Source organism: Molothrus aeneus, chromosome 15 (assembly GCF_037042795.1).
Source record: "Molothrus aeneus isolate 106 chromosome 15, BPBGC_Maene_1.0, whole genome shotgun sequence".
NCBI classification, from domain to species: domain Eukaryota; kingdom Metazoa; phylum Chordata; class Aves; order Passeriformes; family Icteridae; genus Molothrus; species Molothrus aeneus.
In genome coordinates, this window is record NC_089660.1 from 2,470,241 (window position 1) to 2,493,812 (window position 23,572).

At 46.6% G+C, this 23,572-nt stretch overlaps 1 protein-coding gene across 1 annotated transcript in view; it reads left to right on the forward strand.

Moving 5' to 3' along the window:
- Window positions 1-23,572, forward strand: part of ERGIC1 (endoplasmic reticulum-golgi intermediate compartment 1) — a 55,322-nt gene that overhangs the window by 11,395 nt on the left and 20,355 nt on the right. Inside the window, exons 2-3 of the mRNA XM_066560469.1 lie at window positions 9,902-9,963; window positions 16,402-16,474. Of these exons, the coding sequence (XP_066416566.1) occupies window positions 9,902-9,963; window positions 16,402-16,474 (135 nt within the window). The remainder of the gene's footprint in view (window positions 1-9,901; window positions 9,964-16,401; window positions 16,475-23,572) is intronic.

Sequence of the window (23,572 nt, forward strand, 5' to 3'; positions counted from 1 at the left end):
TCCAGCAGGGCCATCCCCGAGCTCAGGGCACAGCAGGGTCCAGCCTGCTCTGCAGTGAGACCCCAGAGCCCCCAGAGCCCCCTGCTCAGGGCTGGCCCTGCCCAGGGCAGCAGCTCTGCCTCCTCTGAGGGGAATTGCTGGGCTCAGGCCCTGCCCGGGGCTCTGGGGCCATGGCTGGGCCTGGGGCAGAGCTGGGCCTGCTCCGACCTCTGCACACAGGGATGGACAGACAGGGGGACCCAGGGACAGACAGGGGGACCCAGGGACAGACAGGGGGACATGGGGACAGACAGGGGGACCCAGGGACCCCCCAGGGCTGAGGGCTCCTCTCCAGGCTGAGCAGCCCCAGCTCCCTCAGCATCTCCTGGGCACCAAGATGCTCCAGGCCCTTGCTCAGCTCCGCAGCCTCCTCTGGTCCCAGGAGCTCCAAGTGTCCATTCCTGATCTAGAAGCTACAGCTTGAGGATCTGGTTTATTTCATATTTACGTGTTGGATGCTGGGGAGAGGATGGGGAATGCCATCCCTGGGTGTTCCAGGGGCTGATCACAGACCCCACCGTGCCTGAGCTGGAGGGAGCCAGGTTTTCTCTTGGGCACTTCTAAATTTTAAGGTTTTGCTGAGTTGAGCAGAGAAGCTGCCTGAGAAGTCAGCAGAGCACACAGATAGAGATGCTGCTTGTCACTCAGCAGCATGCCTCTGGTGGGAAGGTTTCTCTAGAAATACCACTGGGGATTAAAGCCAGGGCGTTTCTATTCATGTCTCCAGCCTGAATGATCCTGCTCTGTCAGCAGGCAGAGCTTCCTTTTGATACCATGAATTCACATGGAAAATAACCAACATGGCCTGGGTTTTTTCCTCCCCTTCTGCCTCCAAGCTGCATTGATTTGGGGAAGGGGAGAAGGGAAGGTGCTGGGACAGGGTGGTTAAACTCTGATCTCCCCTTTGCAACACCGACCTCCTCTGAAGTGTTCCTGGAGAGAGAAAATGGAGTCTGTTTGTGCACAGTCATCTTTGAATGTCAGATGGACTTAATCCAAGTTATATTTACCATGACTGAGTTTCTCTCTGCCTCCCATGTCCTCCTTCAAAATGATGAAGTGTTTTATGCAAAGTGGATTCTCAGCTGTAATTGCTGTCTCTGCTAAGAGCCTTAATAGTAGCAGCTACTGAATGAATCATAGTCCATAAACTCTTGTGCTGTCTCTAGGAAAGGGTCTTCCAGAGGTGGGAGCAGCAGGAATATGAGGAAACAAAGCTGTGTGGTGGGATGGGGGGGACTTTCCAGAACCATTGTTCCAGCTCATTTCATGTGCACTCAGATGTGTTTCCTCAAGTGGGGCTGAGGTTTCTCATTCTCTTCTTGCTTCACACCTGCCTTGGTTTCCTGAATTGCCCCTGCAGCTCTTCTGTCGTGAAATCAAACTTCAAAATAGACCCACTTATACAAATCTTGTGGGAAGAGCTGCTTGTCTCTGCACCAGGTCTGTGGGGAACCCAGGTAAAGGAGATGGAACCAACCATCTCTGCTCGTAAAACAAAAAGGTTCAAGGAGGCAGATAGGAAATGGGAAGAGGAAGAACAGAAGTGTTTTGAGTGACAAATCCCAAGGTTATGTCCTTGTCTCCAGGGAAAACTAATCCTCAGAGCTGAGGATGATTGGTCTCTTTAAAGGCACTTAAATAGAAATTGTAGTTGTCTGGATTCACTGATATCTACATTAAGTAATTAGAGAGGCTTGTGTAATTCTGAGGGATGTGGCCTAAAAATGAATTTGTTTAGAATGTCTGAATGACAGACGCTCTCAAAGAAAAGGCAGTGGATGTTTTCAAGCCTGTTATCAGACAGACCTGCCTCGAAGCGACTCTTATCAAAAACCAAATGTAAGCTGGCATAGGCTTGACTGTCCAGGGCTGTGTTTGGCACCTGCCTTGCTCTCTGTGTATTTTCCACAGTGCTGTAATTTTTTTGATTTTTTTTCACCAAAAACCATCTGGGATTGTTGTTTTGAATGAATATTCCCAGAAATGCACAGTGCAGCAGTTTTTCTGTCCACCAGAAGAAGAAAACCAGTGTAACAAATAGAGTACTTTATCTTCTTTTGACAAAAAGCACCTTTTTTTTTTTTCAAGACTGAGTTTTTTAAAACTTAATGTCTGCATGGGCTGCCTGTGTGTCATTTCTTGAATATGACAAGTACAGCGTGTAACAGTAAAAATTCTCTCTTCCACGTTGTAACTGGGTTTACTGGTGAGTATGTAATGAGTGGACTTAGTAAAGAACAGGCAGGCTCTTTGTTTAGTCAGGAATTGGTGAGTGTGGAGAAATAGTGACCTCATGCCTTCTTGAGATTTGAGGTCTGCAGCCATGCTCTGGTCCCCTTTGCAAGGAGGACTTGACAAATGGGGGAAACCAGCAGCAATATTTCACTGGGGTTTATCTGCAGTTTGCAGCTCCTTGCTGATCAATGGGGAGGGGCAGCAAACAGGCAAAGGGTAAACAGGGTTTGGGAACTCCTTTAACCCACTTGTATTCCCTGTGCAGTGGCAAGGAAACAGTTCTGGCATGAAATAGCTTCTCAAAGGCCAACTTAGTCTTCTTTCACTTTAGAGAACAGAGAAAATTGCCTAAAGATGCAGTGTTAGCTGCTGTGCAAGGTTTAGAGCAAAAAAAGGAGAGTGGTTTTGGTGTGACAGCTATGGCTTCAAAGGGGCTGTGAAAAGACAGACTCATTCCTGCCTCCTGCTTTGGGAGTGAATTAATTGTACTGCAGATACAGAAATCCTGTGTGAGAAGAGGGCTCTCCACAGAAATCTGTGTGGTACTGCCCAAGACAGCCTCCCACTGAAGGGCTGAAGAGAGGGATTGTTATTTCTTTGTGCTCTTTTTAACTGAGCCCTTGAGTGAGGGGCTTTGTTGATCAGGAAGCCATCTGAGCCTGGAAAGGTGTATTATTCTTTATTTCCACCCCATGTCTATGTGTTATAGTTGTCTTGCCTTTCTCTTTTTCAACCTGCAGCCCATCTCTTCCTCAGGGAAGTGATGTTTCTTACCAAGAAGGAAACCACCAGGGATGGCATTTCTACTGACCCTAAACCCCTTGTTTCAGAGTCACCAGGATGGGTCAGGTTGGAAGGGACCACAGTGGATCACTGATCCAACCTTTTACATCCAGACAGTTCTAGAATATCCCCAGTGAGGGATCCTCCACACCCTCAAAGTTGACTTTATCTCTCTGTATTTGATAATTCCCCCTTTGTGTAGCTCAGCCACTTCTGCTGTAGAACTGCCAGGTGTTTGATTAACTTCATAGTGAATTCTGTGTCTGCTGGAAAATGTGTTGCCCCTGCAAGTCACTTCAAGTTTTTTGTCAGTGAAACAAATTGGTTCAGCAGCACCAGGCGGCCTCATTTATTCAAAGAGATCTCAAAGCTGCTGATGTGTAATGAAATTAAGGTAGTTGTTCACTCCACACTGGACTCGTTACTGAGAGTGAGTAATGTCACCAGGAATTAGTGACCTCAGCTCCAAATGTGGTATCTGCTGAAAAATAGATGTCACTTCTCCAAGCTGGTGAGCATGGGAGGTGGAGAACCAAGTGTTGTTTCAACACCCACATTCTTCTGGGTGAATCACAGCCATGGACCCTTTCTGCTGAGCCAAGATGATAATGGTGTATTTACACCACCACTGACCTGCTAAAAGTGGAATGTCAGCCATGATACTGGTTGGGTTTTTAGTCTTTCTTAATCATCTTTGACATCAAAAATGGAGTTTGTTGTAGTGAATGCTCACAGCCTCTGACTTTCAGGATGTGCTGAAGTACCTACAGTAGAGCCAGTATGCTTCAAAAAGAAGATTGATGTTTAAATATTGGGTTCTCCTGGGGAAAAACATAATCTGCCTGAAGAACACAACCATTTTTCCCCTGTCTGTGAGCATTAATTTCTGGAAAGGGACAAAAATGAATTTATTTGCTGCAGATGTACAGTGCCCAAATTCTGTTCTGTGACCAAGTGCCACATGGGGATGTGTTACAGTTCTGCTTGATTAACTGGAATCCAAAATGCAGTCCAAGAGCTCCAGAACAGCCTTTCCTTGGCCCCTCAGGTAAATCAGTAAAACCAGACCTTGCAGAATGGTACATGAGAACATTCCACTGCTGCTCACTCCAGAGCTTCTGCTGGGTCTTTGCAGGGACTCCACATCAGTGATTTTGGGAGAAATTCAGCCTGGGTGCCATGGCCAGGGCATCCCTTCTGTCTTTGTGCCAGGGAGGGATGGACAAATACTGGAAACTGAAGGAGGAATTAGTGTTTTTCCTTCTCTGATATGAACTCCTTTGGGTATCAGAGTTTCCCTTTGTTACGGGACATTTAAATTTAACCATTGTCTAGTGTAGTTCTCCTTAAAAGTTGTTGGGGGTTTTTTATTGCCTCACATTCTTTGCTTCTTGTTCATGAAAAACTTAACAGCGTCTTACAGAGTTGTTGAAAAAGCTCTTCTCAGATTCCAGAGATGTCAGAGAGGATTCTTCTGTTTGGAGGTGTGGAAATCTTCAGTGAAATAATGTATTTATTACTTCATTTCCTGAAATATTTCGAGTCCAAACTTGAAACTGCTCAAGTGTACATAAAGCGCTGGCAGGCAGCTCCTGCTGAGAGAGTGAGCTCATCCTCTGCTCTGGGGAGGCAGCTCAAGCATCAACTCTAGAAAAAAACTGCATTGTTTGGGTCCTGTGCCCTCCCTGCCTCTCACCCAGCACTGGCAGTGACAGCTCAGTGAGACCCCAGCCCAGCCAGGACCTGGAGCTGCTGGAGAGATCCAGAGGAGGCACCAGGATGGGAGGAAAGGCTGGGAGAGCTGGGGTTGTTCACCTGGAATGGAGAAGCTTTGGGGTGACACAGTTGTGGCCTCCCAGTGCCTGAAGGAGCTGCAGGAAAGATGGAGAGAGAATTTTACAAGGACCTGGAGTGACAGGACAAGGGGCTTCAAATTGGCAGATAGTAGGGTTAGATTGGATATTAGGAAAAAAAATTTACTGTGAGGGTGGTGAGGCCCTGGCACTGGTGCCCAGGGAAACTGTGGCTGCCCCTGGATCCCTGGCAGTGCCCAAGGCCAGGCTGGACAGGGCTTGGAGCAGCCTGGGACAGTGGAAGGTGTCCCTGCCATGGCAGGGGTGGCACTGGATGAGTTTTAAGCTCCCTTCCAACCCAAACCATTCCATGATTCTGTGATTCTCCTTTAAGGGCCAGCACAGCTCTTTCACCTGCTCTTGGAAATCATTTTGGCTGCCCCTGGATCCCTGGAAGTGCCCAAGGCCAGGTTGCCAGCTGGGATAGTGGGAGGTGTCCCTGCCCATGGCAGGGTTTGGAATGAGATGCTCTTTGAACTCCCTTCCAGCCCAAACCATTGTGTGATTCCATGATATGCTTCTGTTAATATTAGTGTAGGCACAGCTTTTGAAATCCTTCTGGCACTTGCTGGCCCTTGAAATGTGCCACCCTTTTGTTTGGCTCCTTTGAGGTCACCACCTTGATCTCACCCCCCTCTTTCCAAGAGGACTGTGGCACTCCTGTCCATCAGAGAGCTGGAGTTCTGCCCCACACCTGCCTTAATCACACAAAGATTTGTGAATTCTCTGTTTGAACCTATTTAGGAATGACCCTGCTCATCTCTGTGATGCTGCTTTACCAGTTTGTTGACATTCCCACCAGGAAGGTGAGAAAGTTTTTTTGCCATGTCCTTTCAACTCTTGGATTGATAAAAAACCATTTTGTAGCATTCCTTCATGTTAGTTACGGATGTGGGTTCCTGCAAACCTCTGACATTGCCAAACGGGCTTTTTTTATTTCTTTCTTTGCAACCCTGCTCTCCACTGAAAGAAAAGACACTCTAGATGTGTCAGGAAATTCCTTTGTTGTACTGATGACAGCCTAATTCTATCTTTAGCCTCAAATTCTGGACTTGCAAGGCCCAGCCTTCCCTTTATGAGAACAGGGATGACCTGGAGGAAGAACTTTCCTAGCAGCAAGTTTGTTGTTTCCACTCTGAAACGATGTTAATTGATCAGCTCAAAGATACAACTTCTCCTTACAAGTCTCGCCTTTCTGAGGGGAGGAAGAAACTTGCCAAAAGCTAAATATATACAAGGTGCAGTGGAAAATGCACATGTGCCTGCTGTGGGGGTGTGAAGTGATGTCTCCCTTCCTAAAGCAGCATGAGCTGCAGGTTAAGGGAGTTCACTGAGCAGTTGTAAATCTACACCCTGGTTCCTCCTGGCCATGAAAGATGACTCCCAGGCTCTGCCAGTGGATCTCAGGATGGCACAGGGTGCCCTGTGAGCTGGCAGGTGCAGCCCCTTGTTGCAGACATCTTTTATGGAAAATCCTTTCCTTAGGATTGTTCCTCCTGAGAAGCTGGGAGGCCTCAGGAACAAAATGTAAGCATTGGTTATCTGCTGCTGTGGAATGCAACAGGTGGATCTTCGATTGGTCTCATGTGGTTGTTTCTAATAAATGGCCAATCACAGCCCAGCTGGCTCGGACTCTCTGTCCGAGCCACAAACCTTTGTAATCATTCTTTCCTATTCTATTCTTAGCCAGCCTTCTGATGAAATCCTTTCTTCCAGTCTTTTAGTATCGTTTTAATGTAATATATATCATAAAATAATAAATCAGCCTTGTGAAACATGGAGTCAGATCCTGGTCTCTTCCCTCAGCCTGAGTTCCCTGTGAACACGGTCACAGCCCCTCTGCACATCCAGGCTCCCTGCAGCATTGCTCTCACCTTCCACTGCTTGGGCTACAGCAGGAGGCAGCTCTTGCAACAGAGCACAAGGTTCCTCTCTGTTCCCAGGCTACAAATACTCCTCCAAGTGACCAATGCCTCAGGAACCTGGAGGCTTCTTGGAATTTTTACTGCAGGTGCTTGCAGGAACGTCTGACCCGAGGGCAGGTAAAACCTGTTCCCCTCTGCCATGCACACAGCTCCTCCCTGTGCATTACAAATCATCTCTGCTGTCTAATCCTCATTCTTTTCTCTTCCCAGCATAGTGTAAGTGCTCTCCTGGGATTGCTTTCAGTTCTGGGAGGCAGGCAAGGAGCCAGTGGCAAAGGAGAAAAGCTTTTCCAGTGGAGGCAGATTTTTAACCCTTAGGTCTGATAGGAGCTGCCACAAATCTCTCATTTCTTGGTGTTTTGGGTCTCCTGTTATAATAACTCTAGGTCTGATAGGAGCTGCCACAAATCTCTCATTTCTTGGGGTTTCAGGTCTCCTGTTACAATAACTCTTGTCAACTTCACAGATTTGTTTGAGACATTTGCTTGATTTATTTATTTTTATAATATGTGTAATTAATGAAGCCTCTTTGGGGTTCTGTCCTCATTGCATTTGATCTCTCTGGTGTCTCACAAACATACTTTTCAAGCTGTCATTGAATCCTTTGCATTTCATATCTTCTAACTTGGGGTTTAAATAGAGTGAAGAAGGTGGCTCTTTGTCCTGGCCATGCCATCTCCATCATTCTCCTCAAACTTTGATGCCACTTGGGCTTTCCCTTGCCCTTCTCTGAGTGCATAATCCCCCTGCAGTTTTCACTAACAGGGATCAGACTGAGGAAATTGTATAAATTGTGGCCAGTATCAGATGAGAAGTTGCCTGGAACCCTGAGGAGTGTTGTTCCTGTGCCAGACTGTGAACCCTCCTAGCTCAGAAAGTGTCTTTTCCAAGCAATTGATTGTTCTGCCAGGAGATTACACATAGCCAGTCCTTTTTCTTTTGGGCTGGTGATCATTTGGATTTACTGGTGCCACATATCAGTGAGCAAAATCTAACTGGCAGTGCTTGCCTCTTATCCCAAACTTGTCTTTTTTGATTGTTGTGATCATTTCAGCATCGTTGTGCAAGCTTTAATACACCTTCCCTTCCCTTCCCTTCCCTTCCCTTCCCTTCCCTTCCCTTCCCTTCCCCTTGGGTCAGGTTCTGGATGTCATCCTTCAAGCTTCTGCTTTCATCCATAAAACCTTAATCAAGCACTTTTTGTAGTGTCTCTGCCTAATCCAAGCTTACTTAGGCCATGGAAAAGTTAATTTGTGGTGTTGGGTGTTACTTATGTGATGAAATGAAAATCTCAGAGGAGAGAACTCTGCCTCATATGACATCAGCTTTCCAGTGAGCTGTTTAAAAAGCTGGATTATTTTTTTTCTTGTAAAGCTGTGATGGGCCATCATTTCAATACTAGTAAATATTTCTGATGGTGAGAACAAACTTCCTTTTATAGTATCCACACGCTGCTGTTTTTACTGAGTCCAGCCTGGAGCTGTTTCCTATTTCTGAGTGTTGGCTCACACTCAGCAGCTCCTGGTGTTCACGTGCTCTGTCTCCCTCCGTTTCTCTCTCAGCTTTTTTAGCCTTGTTGATCTATTATTGTGACTTTGGCCAGACGACGCCAGCTTTCAGCATTTAATGGGCTGGGAGAGCAACAGCTTCCTCTGCCTGTGAGACCATGATGTCATCAGCTACTTTGGGTTCTTTCACCATCCTGATGCTTCGGTGGATGTGGAAAGAATGCAAACAGCACTTTCCAGATGTTCTCAGGGCAGCTGGAAAACCATACATGGATTGTTTGCTTGGGGAATATTGCTGGTCTGTTTAGGCTCAGCAGTGAGAAGGGTGATGAAAACACAGCTCCTGTGCTGTCAGGTGTCTCACAGAGGGTTGTTGGGGTGTTAGGTGATGGCACAGCTCATTCAGGACTTGAGCTGGGCACCTGAAATATCTTCCTACCTGCTCTCCATTCCCTCTCCTCCTTTCCTTCCTCCAGTTTCAGCTCCTGAGTGAAGCACAGGATCCTCCTGACGTCCTGCAAGGCAAATGCTGTTTTGTTCATGCAGTTCCTCAGAGTTATCTCAGCAGCTGAAGATGAAGAAAAGAACAGTTATCTAGTTTTTAAACTCCCAATAAAATACTTGATGCAGTAGGAGCTACTGAATAACAGGGGTGTTTCATCTTGGTGCAATGTGGACTGGGAATTTGGAAGCCCTCTCCAGGGCTGGAAAAACCATCAGCTCTCACCCACTTGTGGCATATCCAAAAAAGTCTATTTTTAGGGAGAAGCGGTCACTTCCTTCTTTAGGGTGGGTGGGTGGGTGTTTTTAATGCATTAATTAATTTTTATTGAGTGATGGAAAAGCTGATGTCAGAGCTGCATTGTGGTTGGGCGTGCAGGAGCACAGGGTGGTAGGAAATAACACAGCTAACACATGAGGGCAGGGAGAGTTTAACCATGGGCAGTTTAAAATAGCCAAGCTGAGCCCTATGGATATTAAAAACTATGACTGAATCAAAACAACCATCTAATACTAAGCTGGACTTAGCTGGGGGAGGAACAAACTTGTTGGGTTAATTTCTGTTGTTGTATCCAATGTCCAAGTGATGTTTTTTGTTCTCAACACCTGGATTTCTGACTTAGGGGTTGGTTATCTGTTTTTGGCTTTGCAGGATATAAATGACAAGGGGCAATACAGGTTGTGTTTTACTGGGTTTTTTATTCAGGAATCTGTAGAGTATCCTTTTCTTTTTACAGTGGTCTATAAACTTGTCCAGCACGACTTCTTGCCTGGCTGCTCTCACAGTTCAGATTGCACAGATCCACAGCAGGGAGGTGGGGGGAAATGCTTTGGAAATGGGAGCCAAGACAGAGCACAGTTACATAATTGTACAAAAGAAAAGGGTTTTTTTTTTTTTTTTGTTTTGTTTTTCCTTCCCATATCCTCCTGCCTACTGAAAAAATGTTGTTGGAAAGCTGGATGGAAAAAACTTCAGCATCGTTCATCCCTGTGGGGGCATGAAATGTATTGAAATGTTCCACCTGTTTTATGGCTGGTGCTTTTCCTCTTTCAGGTTTGACATCTACAGGAAGGTGCCAAAAGACCTTACACAGCCAACCTACACAGGGGCCATTAGTAAGTAACTTCTTTTTGATGTCCTTGCATAGCCCTGGTCTAAAATTAAAGATTGTTTGGCCTCTCTGTCTGCAGGGAATTCTTTTAAAGGGATGGTGAGCATTGGAAAGGGTGTCCTTTGTTGCTGAGGCAGCTTGTTCTGCCCATCAAACACTGGAATGGTTTGTGTGAATTCAGAATTGAAGCATGGTTTGGGTTGGAAGGGGCCCTAAAGAGCCTCCAGCTCCAACCACTGATAGGGATCCACTCTCACTCCCATGTATCAATCCACAGACTTTGGCTGATACACATCTCTTGCCTTGGGCCCCTTTTCCTTCCTTCCTGCTCCTGAGGGAGGCTGGAGGCTGAGTAATGCCATTTCACACAATTATGTGCAGCGAGCTGGCTGGGCAGAGGGCTTGATAAACATTGATCAGGCTGAGCCTGCCAGGCCTGTCATTACCCTGCTCATGCAGCTTTCCTGTCCCTCTGAGCAGGGACTTCCTTTGATCAGGGAGCTGTGCCCCACTCAGCCATGCTGGGAGATGGGTCAGTAGTCTTGTGTGTCATTGCTGACGTGAGTGATGTCACATCCCTTGGTGACAGCACGCAGGACTGAGTCAGTGCCAGTGAATCAGGACACAAAGGAAAGCCCTCTGTGAGCTGGAGAAACTCCTGCCTGTGAGCATGGCTGAAGAACAGGCTGGTGTGGAGTCTCTGTCCTTGGGCATGCTCCAAACAACCAGAGCTGGCCCTGAGCAACCTGCTCAGAGCAGGGCAGTTGGATGGGATGGGCTCCAGAGAGTCCCTGCCAGCTTCAACTATCCTGTGCTTCTGTGAAGATAACACATTTCCCTAAATATTTACTCTCAGAGTCCTTGTCCCCTGAGTTCTCCTGGCCACTGAATTACTTGTATCCCAGCTCCCATGTAGGTTTGCTGAAGTTGGGAACAAAGAGCTTGACTCAAACTGTTTGGGAATTCAGGGGCGGATGAGATTTGGTGTTTTGAAAGAACACTTTGAACTTGTGAGTGATCCTGCCTTCTCTGCTGTTTTGGAAACTAAGAGTTCCCACACTGCCACTGGGCTCCCTTTGAGAATTTGTCTTGTTATGAATCACCTGCAAAAGAGTATTTTAGAAGCAAAAAAAAACCATCAAAGGCCACCAGGGTTTAGGCTTTCAGATCTGCAGTAAACAGCTCAAGTGATAAGTCTGTTGTGGGAAGGCTTCAAGGTTGTGACTCTTACTTACAATTATTAGCTGACTTCTCTCTATTGTTATTTACAGCTTCTCAGGCTTTGATTTTCTTCTCTAACTGGTTCTCCTTCTTTTTCTCACAGTGTTTTTAGGCAGCCTGATAGAAGCTTCTGAACCACACAGGCAGCCAACAAACTGGTGCCTTTGCCTGAGAGGATCTTGTGAGCAGCTTTTCTAATGGGCTTTCTTCTGTCTGACCAAGCCTGTGGCTTGTAATTTGAAAGCCACTAATCTTAGGTGTTGCAGGGGGCCATGGATGAGACCAGCCCATTGCCAGGCCAGTTGGAAGCCTGGGAAGGTTGCATGACCTGGTGAAAAATTGCTTTAGGGAAGTCAGCTTGTGTTAACACTGGGAACTTGAGTGCAGGGGAAGGTTCTGGCCTCTCAAAAAAGCTTTCAGGCTTTAGTAATCATGTGGAATTACTATGACTGCAGCTTTATTTTGGCTTTCTTAAAGTCCTCCAAGTTTTACAGAGCAAATATAAAATAATCCATGATATCCAACTATTAATTTAGGCCTTTTCCATATGATTTCTGCTGAGACTTTAGTTCAGTATCACTTCTGGTGCTGAAGGCTTTCTGGAATAGGAAAGGACTTACTGCAGGGTTTCAACAGTGACTTTTGGATTGTATAAAGGTCTATTTTCAAAAACAAAGATTGAGGTTTATTAGGGAACAGATCAGATTACAGAAGAAAGGAGATGGAGAAGAAAAGCTCGGCTTCTCACCAGGGCTGAAGGGGCCAAGGCTTTCAGGGAAGAAGCAGCTAAGGGAGAGGAAGTGTTGGGGGATTTTGAGGGAGAAGAGCAGGTGGGCTTGAACATGAGCAAGCTCAGAAGCCAGCTGGAGTTACTGAGGCTTTATTAGGTATGGATTTTTAAATCCCAGATTTGCAGTGAAGGCTGTGTACAAGATCCTTCAGATCTGTGTGGCAGCCACTCAGCTACAAACAAGTTTTTTAGGAATGAAGGAACCAAGAATTTACTTGGAGTGAGGTTTGTCCAGAGCAACACAGCCACTGCTGTGGGCTTCTTTGGGAGGTGTGTAGAAGTCACTCATTCCTTTTCCTCAATAAAGGTCCCTTCTTCAGGCAGCATCCCCGTCGTGCTGTTGTCTCTCTTCCACCGGTTTTTCCAGGTCCTCCCACCGTGTGTAGCATGTCTGTGGTGCCTCTGTGACAGACGTGGTGACAACCTGGCCATGTTTGGGTACAGAGGCAGCGGCAGCAGCACTCCTGGCTGCCTGACAGTTGGCATCTGGCTGGACAGGAGCTCTGGGGCTCTGGAGAGGAGCCTGCAGCCCAGGCAGCTGCTGGCACCCTCCTGCTCCCCAGCCATCGCTGTGGATGCATAGTTTGCATGCACATGTTGTATGCACACATGGAAACGTTATCCAGAAATACTCTGTGCTGTTTGGGGGCTGGAGTTTTAAATACACATCAGGAAATATCCGAGTTATGATTCACATGGCGCCTGTAACAGGACCCGTTCCTTGTGCTTCGTAACAGTTTGCTCCACTGAATAATAAATACTATTAATTTTATGCCTTAATATAGACATGGCTCCATGTTCTCAGTCTGTGTGATGTGTTAAACACTTTGACTTTCTCTCATTTCTCCTGGGGTGGGGAGGCAGGGCCAGGAATGTACGCAGCCGGGGTTTGGAGTGGAAGGGATAAGTACAAAAAGGTTAGTGCAGGAATAAAAACCTTGGCAGAGTTTCCCATCCTTTTGGGATTGCAGATTAACAGTGTGTCTACACCAGCAACCTTTGATACATTGATCATGTTATCATATTAGAGCTTTAAAAAACCTGTCTCAGATGTTGTTGGAGCTCTGTGGGAACGTCGCCGTGCTTTTGCAGCTAACAAAGCTTTATGCATGAATTGTTTGATTCTGTCTGATCCCAGCCTTTAATCTACTTTTCCAAATATAATACACTTGTCAAATGTGGGTGGTAGGACTGCACATTTGCATGGAAGCAGGTAAAAGCCCTCACTGTGAAAGAAGCAGCTGAAGCACCCCGTGCATAAATTCCTGTGCTGGGAACATCTGTGCCTGCTGCTCCAGGCTGAGAGAGGAGCTCCTGTTCTGCAGCTGAGGAAATGCTGCCTCTGGAGAGAGTAACTGATAATCCTGGCACCTGAGCCTCATGCCAAAAACTCCCCCTGCCCTGGAAATGTGTGTGTATAGGAAGAGTTGAACAGTGCAGTGTCCTCTGTCCCAGAGTGTGCTGCAGCAGATGCCTGAGAAGGAGCAGGAGGGGCAGGTTAAACACTGCACCAGCCTTTGCTCAGTTGGCTCCTGAGCTTCCTAAGCTGGAGTTGGTTCCTTTGTGTTTGGTGTCCCTCAATGGATTTCTTCCTCAGGGCATGTATGATTCCTTTTTGTAATCTAACAGGTTTTATTTCTTATGCAACCTCAGCATCTGTAGTCAAGAATCCTCAGAATTTAGTTGTGTAAAGGAAAACTTTCCCTTGTTTTTAACCTCCCCTTTCCATGTAGTTCCCATACTGGAAGAGACAGTGAGTGATTGTTCCCCATTCACCTCCTTCAGGCTGCTCATGATTTTATATCCCCCTCTCATGCCCACCTTCAGCATTCTCTTTTACAGCTTCAAAACTGACTCTGTGGTTTGAGAACTGGGAAAAGCATTGAGGAGCTTTGAAAGTCAGTCCCTGCCAGGCACTTCAGGGCATTCTTGCAGGGTTTTTTAGATCCGGGTTAGTGGAATTTTACTGTGCTGTGTTTGGTAAGTATTGTCACGAACCTTCACTGCAAGAGCCGAACTGAAAATGGACTTGAGGGAGCAAGTACTGGAAAAGAAGGAGGTATTTTGGTTATATAAGTGGCAGAGAAGGAAGTTTAAAAACTGGAAGAGAGAGGAAGCTGTGGGAGAGAATTTAGTTAAGAGAGTTAGTAGTAGCAGGCTTTCCTAGAAATGCTTGAGAGCAGAGAGGTCTGGCTGATGCTGTGGAAAGCCTTTATGGGATTATAACAAGCAGCAAGGAATATGGGAAGCAATTAAAGAAAAAAGGGTTGTCTACGTCAAACACTCTCCCTGCAACTGCCAGAGATCAGAGATCTCGTGTCTCTCTGCCAGTGATCAGCACTACAAACACTGGATCTGCTCATGTGCTGCCTTGCTTTCTTTTTTTGGGCTCTTATGTAGGTGTGGATGTTCTCACAAGAATTTGCTGCTGTGCTTTAAGCAGAGCTTTCTCCTGGTGCCCCGTGCCAGGGCTCAGCTGGGTCACAGCCCTGGTCACCTTCTGTGTCCTGACAGCCAAGACTTGGGAGCAGCTGTGTGCCCATCTGAGGTTTCTCTTCAGGATTAATATCCCTTCTTGCTTCCTGGTTTCCTACTGCTCTTTGGGGTTTTTTCCTCTCTTTCCTCATCCTAGCTAGTGAATAATAAAGCACCGGAATGCCCTTCCCAGGGAGGTGGTGGAATCACCATCTCTGGATGTGTTTAAAAAGACTGGAGATGGCACTTGGTGCTATAGTCTGGTTGAGGTGTTAGGGCACAGGTTGGACTTGGTGATCTTAGAGGTCTCTTCCAACCTCATTATTCTGTGATTCTGTGATTTTTTGGCGTCTCTTAATCCCTTGCACTTTAGAGTGGGCCAATAAATGAATCCACAGTTGAAATTACTCTGATGAGGAAGGGGAAGCAACGCATTTCTCTTTCCTCAGAGCTGGAAGAATGAGGCACAAGGCTTTAGGTCACTCAAGGCTCTGTCTCAGTACTTGCCCTCAGCACCTCTTTCCTTCCCTTGCCTCTCACAATCTTTACCAAGGGAGTGATAAAATTGTTCCCAGCCTGTTGTTACTTGAGCTTCCCAAAGGAATGGGCAGTCAGGCTGTGCAGGTCATGTGGAATAAAGTTGAGGAACGTGGCTTTTTAAAAAAAAATTGTATTTCTCAACCCTAATTAGTGGTAATTTCACAGAGGGCTGTGCTGGGATGGAGGGGTTGTGCTGGGATTGTGCTCTGGCTGTCAGTCAGTTCCTGCTTTGCCTTTCTGTGAGTGATTCATGGTGAATTTGGGTATTGTATTTAACACAGGGACACACTGCAGCCCTGTCCCCTTGAGCTGGCCCATCCTTGCCTGCTCCAGTCATCCCTGATCCAGAGGATTTACAGCTGTGCTTCCTTCCAGCCCCTGCTATGTGGGTGACTGTCACTGCTGCTTCAATGTCCCTGCTCAGGGGTTAGAATAATTTCCTGGTGAAGAGCAAACAGTAAAATTCCAGCTACTTTGGGTTCCCTCCATGCAATTCCAGGTTGGAACTCCTCGGAATTGTCTTCTGGCTACCTCACAATTCCTTCAGTGGGGATTTTCCCTCTCTGCAGGGTCAGCAAATGGAGAAACGAGAGAAGTCAGGCACTGGCTGCACAATTCCAGTGTTGCCATTTCTTTGCTGTCCAGCTCTGAGGTGCTTTACACAGAGCTTTGGAACCTGACAGAGAGCCAAAATGTCTCCTCATCCCCAAAACACAGTGTGAGGGGACTGTGTCCTTTCAGAGCAAGGAGGTGCTGGTTCTTTCTGCCTTCTGGAGGTTTTAATAGTGATAAAATTGGGAGCCAAGGCTCCAAAGAAGTGATGTTGTCAAGAAGAGGGAGTGCTGGCAGACCAGCATTGTGTGCTGAAAAAGGAGAATGTGGGAAGATGGAAATCATGACAGAAAAAAGTGGCCCAAAAGTGGAAGATATTCCTGTTCTGGGTCATTAATTATTAAGCCAAGGGATGCTCATATTTTCACTGCAAGAGGCAAAGAAATTAAGATGAGGGTTTTCTAGGTAATCTTGCCTGTGAGCAGAATTAAGACATGCCTTTGGGAAGTCCCAAGGATGGGGATGCAGTGGTCAGGATTTTATGTGAATTTGAGGGCTTTTATTTTTTTTTCTTGTCTACAGAATCTTTTGGTATTTGCTCAGTGGGAAAGACACACGTTGGATATTTATGCATTCATAAAATAATTGAATTTTTAATGGTTCCACAGGATGTTTGGATATTGGCATGGCATTGAAGTCACTGCTCTGGTGGGCTCCTCTTGGTCATGGACTCTAAAAATTGTTCATTCTCAGTTGTGCATGGGTGGCATATCCATAGGGGGAATGATAAGGCTGTGTGAAAACAGTTTTTGTCTTTGTTACACATACAAAACTAACCTTTTCCTCTCCTTGCCTCTGTTCCAGTCTCTGTCTGCTGCTGTCTCTTCATATTGTTTCTCTTCCTGTCTGAGCTCACTGGATTCATAGCCACTGAAATGTAAGTAAAAGTCATGTTTTCCCCTGTTTGTGTGCATGTGAATCTTTACAGCTTTACTGTTATCTGAGAGAAATATTCCTGTAATTTCACTAGGTCATTTAGTTGCCTAATGGGTTTGGGATTCCTTTAGGTTGAGTCCAAATTCTCAGACAATCATTCAGCTTTTTAATTTGCCAAAATTAATAGGCAAACTTGGTTCTGAACTATTTTTGATAGAGGAAGCTGTTCCAGACTTGCTTGATCCTTTATTAGCTGCATGCTGGATTGCATAATTAGCAGCATGGAGAAATGGATTGCATAAAATAAGAATTATTAATTTAATATCAATAATTGCTTTTTTTTTTATTATGTCAGAGCTGAATCTCTGATTCATGCAGGTAGTTTTATTAATGTGTGAATTTTTCCTTCTTTTGTTGAGCCTTACTAGGAAACCTTATTCACAGGTTTTGTGTCTGAGGACAAGTTGCCCCAGGTGGTGTCAACTGTGAGAAAATGGAAATAATTTCTACTTTTAAAAATTATTCATTGAACAAGTATGAAGTACTTATTAACACCGAGTTAATCAGAATTTTATTTTTTCCCTCCTGTTCTCATGTTCTTCCTGCCTCAAAGTAAACTTTTAGTAACTCTTAACACATCTACCTTTGTTTTGGGCTCTAGGAAACCTTCTCCATCACCCTGCTGATGTGGCAGTGAGCTCACTGAGTGTGAGGCACAGTTCCTGGGTAGTTGGGAAGGGTAGAACTTCTGTCAGGCTCACATGATGGTCCTGATAGCAACAGATGTCAGTGCTGAGCTAAAAGGCTCTGAAACCTTGCTTAGATTGACCATTTTGATAACCAAGAGGCTCTTGCATTGTTTTTGTGCAGCTCTGTCTTGGATCAAGAGTATAATTTCAGGAATAATGTTAAGGTTGACTAATGTTTAACTGAAGGCAGGAGTATAATCAAGCTGGAGATCGTTTTTTGTGCCTGTTGCACGTTTACTTCAGAGATGGTATCTCGCATTTCTTGCTTGCTCACAGTTTCTTTGACTTCAGTTCTGTGTGTTTGCTTGTGAAATCCGGGGTCACCTTATCAGCCACTTCACAGAGCTGAGCTTCCTTGGGTTTCTTGTTTTAAAAAACAGAAAAGCCAGACAGACTGCTTCAAGTAAAGCACTGCTTTTTTCTTGCTCTCCTCATAGATCTCATTCTCTTGTCTGGTTTTCCTTTTTCTTCCAGTTAATGCTTTACAGGAGGAATTAGTAATATTTACCTAGTTTTGACCCAGTTATTGGAGAGCACATCTTTATGTAGTGGCAGTTTCCTGACCAGAAATTCCTTTTTGAACAGCACAATTGCATAACTCTGAGGAATCTCCTTGCTTTTTTCCTTAAGAAGATGATGCATTTTCCACAGAAATGTTGGGAAGTGCTGTAAGCATGCTCAGCTGACAGGTTCCTCATTAAAACCTCAGAGAGATGGTGAAGTGCCTTTCCCAGCAGGAGCTGTGTGGGCTGGAGGTGTTTGCAGGCAATAAAGCAGTAAAGTTGGAGAGGGGATGACATACAAGAGTCTGGGACAAATGACTGCAGGAACCTGATTCGTCATGGACTGTCCAACACAAAAGCTCACACAAAAGAGGAGGAAAACCTCCTTCTGGTGAGTTACAAGTCACCAGACTCTTGCTGGGACTATTCACCCCCAGCAGCTGTGAAAAGGCTCTCCCAGAACAGCAGAAATACTTCAGAAAGTCACTTCAAGTCCTTCCCAGTTCAGAGACTTCGAAAGCAGGAGTGAACTTTTATTTTCCATTTCTTACTCATTGGTTTCTCTTCTGAGAAACCCAGTACAAGTTGTTGTGAGCCTCTTGTGGTTCCCTTTCAGTCAGGTATTACTGGCAGTGAGTTGTGAGGCAGCAGAGCCTCATCACTGGGAATAAGAATTGGGAGCTTTGCGTGGTCTGGAACTTGTGAGAGCTCTGTGCTGCCATTAAACTGGGTAATAGCAAATAACAGGGGAAATACTGTCTCAAAAAGGTTTCTGAGCCTTGTTTTCCCATGATCCAATACTTACAGATATATGGAAGATTCCTTATGTGCAAACTGTTCAGCCCTCATCAACTTTTATTGCGAGCTTCAAGGTGTTTTTTAATATTAAGAGTCTCCTACAACAGATACCTCACCCAGACTGAAGTTTCCCAATGCCAGCCAGGACCTGGATGATTACAGGTGTGCAGTTACATGGCATGAACTTTCCTGCTTTGTCACTGCCAGCTGGGCTGTGAGACTGCATCACTCTTTTCTCCTTTTTTGTCATATTTCCCTTAAAGCACTTGTCCCAGCCAAGCTGGGTGGGGAGAGCTGCACGATTCTGATGACAAGGTGAGCACTTGGCCTGGTGCTTTACATCAGAGACGTGGCAGGTTCCCTGCTGAGCGCTCAGAGCCTGTTCCACGGAGTTGTTGTGAGTGGGGTGTGTGCAGGGAGAGCTCCTTCAGGGCAGGGGTGCCCACAGGATTCCCTGTCTCACCCTCAGCACTGAGATTCCCTCGGTGGCTGCACTTCGAGCCAGAGGTTGGGGTGGTTTGTTGAGCTCGTGCTGCAACATGAGAAAAGAAGAATCTGCTCTGCACCACACTGACCCCAAACACCCCCTGGCTCCTGCCCAGTGCTGCACTTTCCTCCACGCTCACAGGAGTGCAGCAGCCTCAGTGCCTGGTGTTACTCGAAGTCTCGGTTTGGCCGCTCTTGCCCAACTTCAAAGCTGTTTTTCCTTGACCAGCCCATTGTGGTAGCATTTACAGTCTCAGCTGCTGAAGGCTTGTCTGGGTGGCAGAGAGCCAAGAAATGACACCCTCATCTCGAGGATCACAGTCATAGCCCTGAACCCAAACATTACCTGTGTGGGGAGGACGGCAGCTGTGTCATAACCCGTGTGGGCATTTCTAATGAGCGCTGGGGCTGGGGCTGTGCTCAGGAGCTGGCTCCAGTTAGGAAGTCAAACCAAGACACTGCAGGAAGCTCATGGAAGAGGTAACACACTCCAAAGGCACGTCCTCTTCTGCTGCTGACGGGTTTCCTGGGGAGACCAGCCCTGAGGAGGGTAGAAAACTCCCAAGTTGCTCATCTTCCAGATTTATCCTGTGACCCTAACAGGCCTGTGAGCAGCCATGAAGGAAATCCAAGCTTGGCACTTAGGTGGGGCTGCATCCTTCCCAGGAAAAGCACAGTGAAGGGCCGGTGAGGGAAAAGAGCTTTTTTCTTTTCTCAGTCACAACCCATCATTGCCATTAAGGGGAGGGTGAGTTTAACTCTGGAAGTCAAAGGTCCTCTTGATTTTTAGGTGTTTTTAGTCCAGACTGAGAGTGACTGAAGACTTAGTCCAAACTTCAGGCACTGGAATGTCCCCATCCCAGGAGGTGTCCAGGGATCACCTGGATGTGGCACTCAGTGCTCTGGGCTGGGTGACAAGGTGGGGATGGGTCACAGGTTGGACTCAATGATCTTGGATGTCTTTTCCAACCTAAGTGATTCCATGCCAAGAACCTTGATGAATCTCCTCAATTCTGTAGAAGATAAAGAAAAGGAGCTCTGTGCTCCACTTTCGAACCTCTGAAAGATGAACAGCATCAAACACTCTTGGTCCCACTGAGCCAATGACTCAAATGGCTGAACAAATTAAGCTGAAGGGTTAAATGTGTCTGGTTTTTCCTGGGCAAAACCAACAGTTGGTTGAGTTGAGAGTAGTCTGAGGGCTAGAAATGGCTTGTCCTGCCTTTAGCAGCCTCCTCATTCCTCTGCTGCTGTGTTGCAAATCAGAAGCATAGAAATCACCCCTCTCTTTTCTAATTAACTCAGATCAGTGCTAGACGTTAATAGCTGGCAAGATGATAATCTCACTGTTTTATCACCCTAATTAGGTCATGAATTATGTCCTGTAAGATCAATGATAGTTTTCCAAGTATTCCATCATTAAGGATTAAAGATGTAATTAACTAATCTAGTCTGCCTTGCATTGGCAGCCAGGGGATGGGGCAGGAGGGTATGAATGTGATGCTTGTGGTATGAATGTTTCTGCTCAACACTAATTCATCTGCCACAGCACACTGTAGGGAGCAACAGACTGTTCCTGGCAGTGTTTGCTTTTTTTTTTTAATTAATGTAATAACAGACAAAAACCTATCTGAAGTGACAAGTTTGCTAATTGGAAAGCTGAGCCCCCTGCAAGGCAATTAATTACTTAAGCAGAATATCTGCAGTAAAATTACTGCCTTTTCATGAAAGCATAAGCCATGAATCACAGAGTCATGGAATATCCTGAGCTGGAAGGGACCCACTAGGGTGATCAAAGCCCAGCTCCTGGCCTGAAACAGGATAGCCCCAAGAAGGCTGTCAGGAGTGTGGGAGGAAGCAAAACTCCAGGAGTTTCAGGGAGCAGTGATCCTTGTCCACACTGGATTCATTTGCATGCCCAGGACTGATCCTGCAGAGCAGCAGGATTGTCACCAGACCTGTCTTCAGAGGCTTTTTATCCCTCAGCTCTCCAGAGCGTGTTGGCTGTGTTTTGTGGCTCTCAGCCCACGGAAATGGTACCAAGCAGCAGAGTGTGATCCAGCTGCAGCAGGGGTTCCTTCTGCTGCAAACCCTAATCTGGGAGCACAAGCCCAGAGGTGCCACAATTCCTGTGTCCTGCCATGGAGCTGGAGATACACCTCCAGCCCTGCTGGCTCATCCATTTGAGGCAGATGAAATGCTGGAGCCAAGCAGCCCAGCAGAGCTTTGTAGGCAAAGGAAATTGGAGTTGTAATCCTGCTCCTGCCACGGACTGACCTTGAGACAGAGACTTTTCTGCAGAAGGATGTAATCCTCAGCAGCCCTGAGAGAGGTAGGCAGGTAAGAAGCTTAATTGATGTTTGTGAGGCAAGGTGGGGATTACCTAAGAGGAGGTGTTGGAGGTTTGTGCAGGGTTGCTGTGCCCTGTGTGGGCTTGCAGGAAGCGGAAGGTCGTGTCATGATGTCATCTGCAATTCCTGACTCAAGTCTACATTGACGTCTTTCGAACCCTTCTCCTTCTTCCTGTCTCCTGGAGAGCTGTAATTCCTTCCTTTGTAGGGCAGCGTGTTTGCTGTGCTCCACAGCTGATCTGGGACAGGCACCTTCGCACTGAGGAGCTGATTGGGATGCAGGAGATGACAAATGTCAGAGCAGCAGACGCATGACGCAGGAGAGAGTTTGCTGACCTGCTTGTTGTTGTTTCTTCACACAAATGGAAAAGATTTGTCTAATGCTCTCTGCTCTGGCACCACTGAAAACGTGGTGACGCAGGAATCTCAGCATTGGAGGGTTGTGTTTCTGGAAGGAGTTTGATTAGAGCTGAAAGGGCAAGTGGAGCCAAGAGGGCTCACCTGAGAAAGTCTTTTGAGAAGCTTTGGGCTTCCTCAGGAAAGAATAATTATTTTCCCTCTTAGGCATGGGGTCCTGGAGATCAGAGGGTGCCTCCTGGCAGTTGGAGGATGAGTAAAGTGCAGCTTTCTGGAGGAAGTGGCTGTATTTTCTCCATGGCTGATGACTGAGGAGGAAGCTGGCTGATTGTTTGCTGTGAAAGGGCGAGAAAAAAGGCTAAAACCTGAAGCAGGGCCTTGGGACAAGGAGGACAGAGGCCAAGGCAGACGCGTTTAGAGAGCACCCACACAGTGTGTGAAGCTCTGGAGGGTGGATGCACTGCCCACCCTCAGATCCAAAGGCTCTTCAGCTGTTGAAGTGCTGCAGTTAGTGGCCAGAGCTGCTGGGTGGAAAGAAATCACTGTGGAAGTTTTGTTTCTGGGGAAACGAAGCTGTTGTGTCATAAATCTGAGACCTAAAGCCCAGGGAACAGGTCTGACTTTCTTTGGATAAATCCCTGGAGCCATGGCCTGCCCTCTGGCTGCTGTGGCCCCCTTGCCTTGGCTCTCACGTGCCATTGGCGTGATCTGGCCAAAGGGTCCCTCCAGCTTTTTGCATGGAACGCTGGAAGTTTGTAAGCAGACAGGGTAAGCAGCCCAGCAGCATCACTCAGGAATGTGAAATATTTCCAAGTGGCTCTTTCTAGAAGTGAAGCAGATTCCTGATGTGTGGATCATGGAGAAACTTCCCTGCTGTTCCTCGGGTCAGTGGGGGTGGGAGGTCCGGCTCTCACCTTGTTGTACTTTCAGAGCTCTGCACCCTCACCCTCCTTCATTGTGCTGCTTTTATTCAAATATTCCTTAGCAGCAGCCAGGAAAACACCAACTCCTCCATGTTTGGAGCAGGTACACCCTGCCTTTGGAGTCACAGTATGACCAGTATCACTGCCTCTCTCTGCCTGGCCTCAGGTTTTATTTCCTTTGTGATCATCCCAGATTTACTGTTAAGGCACTGTTCCTCCTGGGACACTTTGTATTCCAGCTATAAATTAGAGTCAACTTCTTGTCTTCCACCAGAGATGTTGGTCCTTCAGGGAGAGTGGCTAGAGGAGGTAAATAAGCTTTCCTGACATCCCAGGAGAGTGGTTAAATAGTAGGAAGGCTGGGTGCAATTTGGCTTTGTGGCTCTGGGGAGGAGGATGACAAGGGACATGTGAGTGCCAGCCCTTTGCCCCCCAAACCTGGGTGCCAGTGGTTCACTGGAAGGAATAGCCTTGACCATGGAAATTTGCATTACCTGTGAGATTTCCAGAATTCCAATACTCCAAATATTTGAGGAGAGAAATGTCCAGTTTGTTGAAAACAACATTACTTGTGAGGTTTGCCCCACCAGGTGCAGCCTGTGGTGTGTTGTCATTGTACCCTTGGTTCCCCATGGTGAGAGGGAATATCAGTGACACACAGAGGATGCACTTTGGAGCTGGATTTATCAGTTTGGGCCCTCAGCAGGAGCTGATCATGCCATGAGGAGGCAGTGGCTGGACTGGGAGGGAGAACAGGATCCAGCTGGATGGGTGCTCCATGGAAGGTGAGGCTGTGGTTGAAATGAGGGGAAGGAAAGGAAGGATCACTGTATGAGCTGCCTGATGTCTGTGCAGTGATAGACTGGGTTGTGAAATTTGGAACATGAGTTGGAGAGGGGCAGAGGGCTACTGGGTGAGGAGGAGGAGGAAGT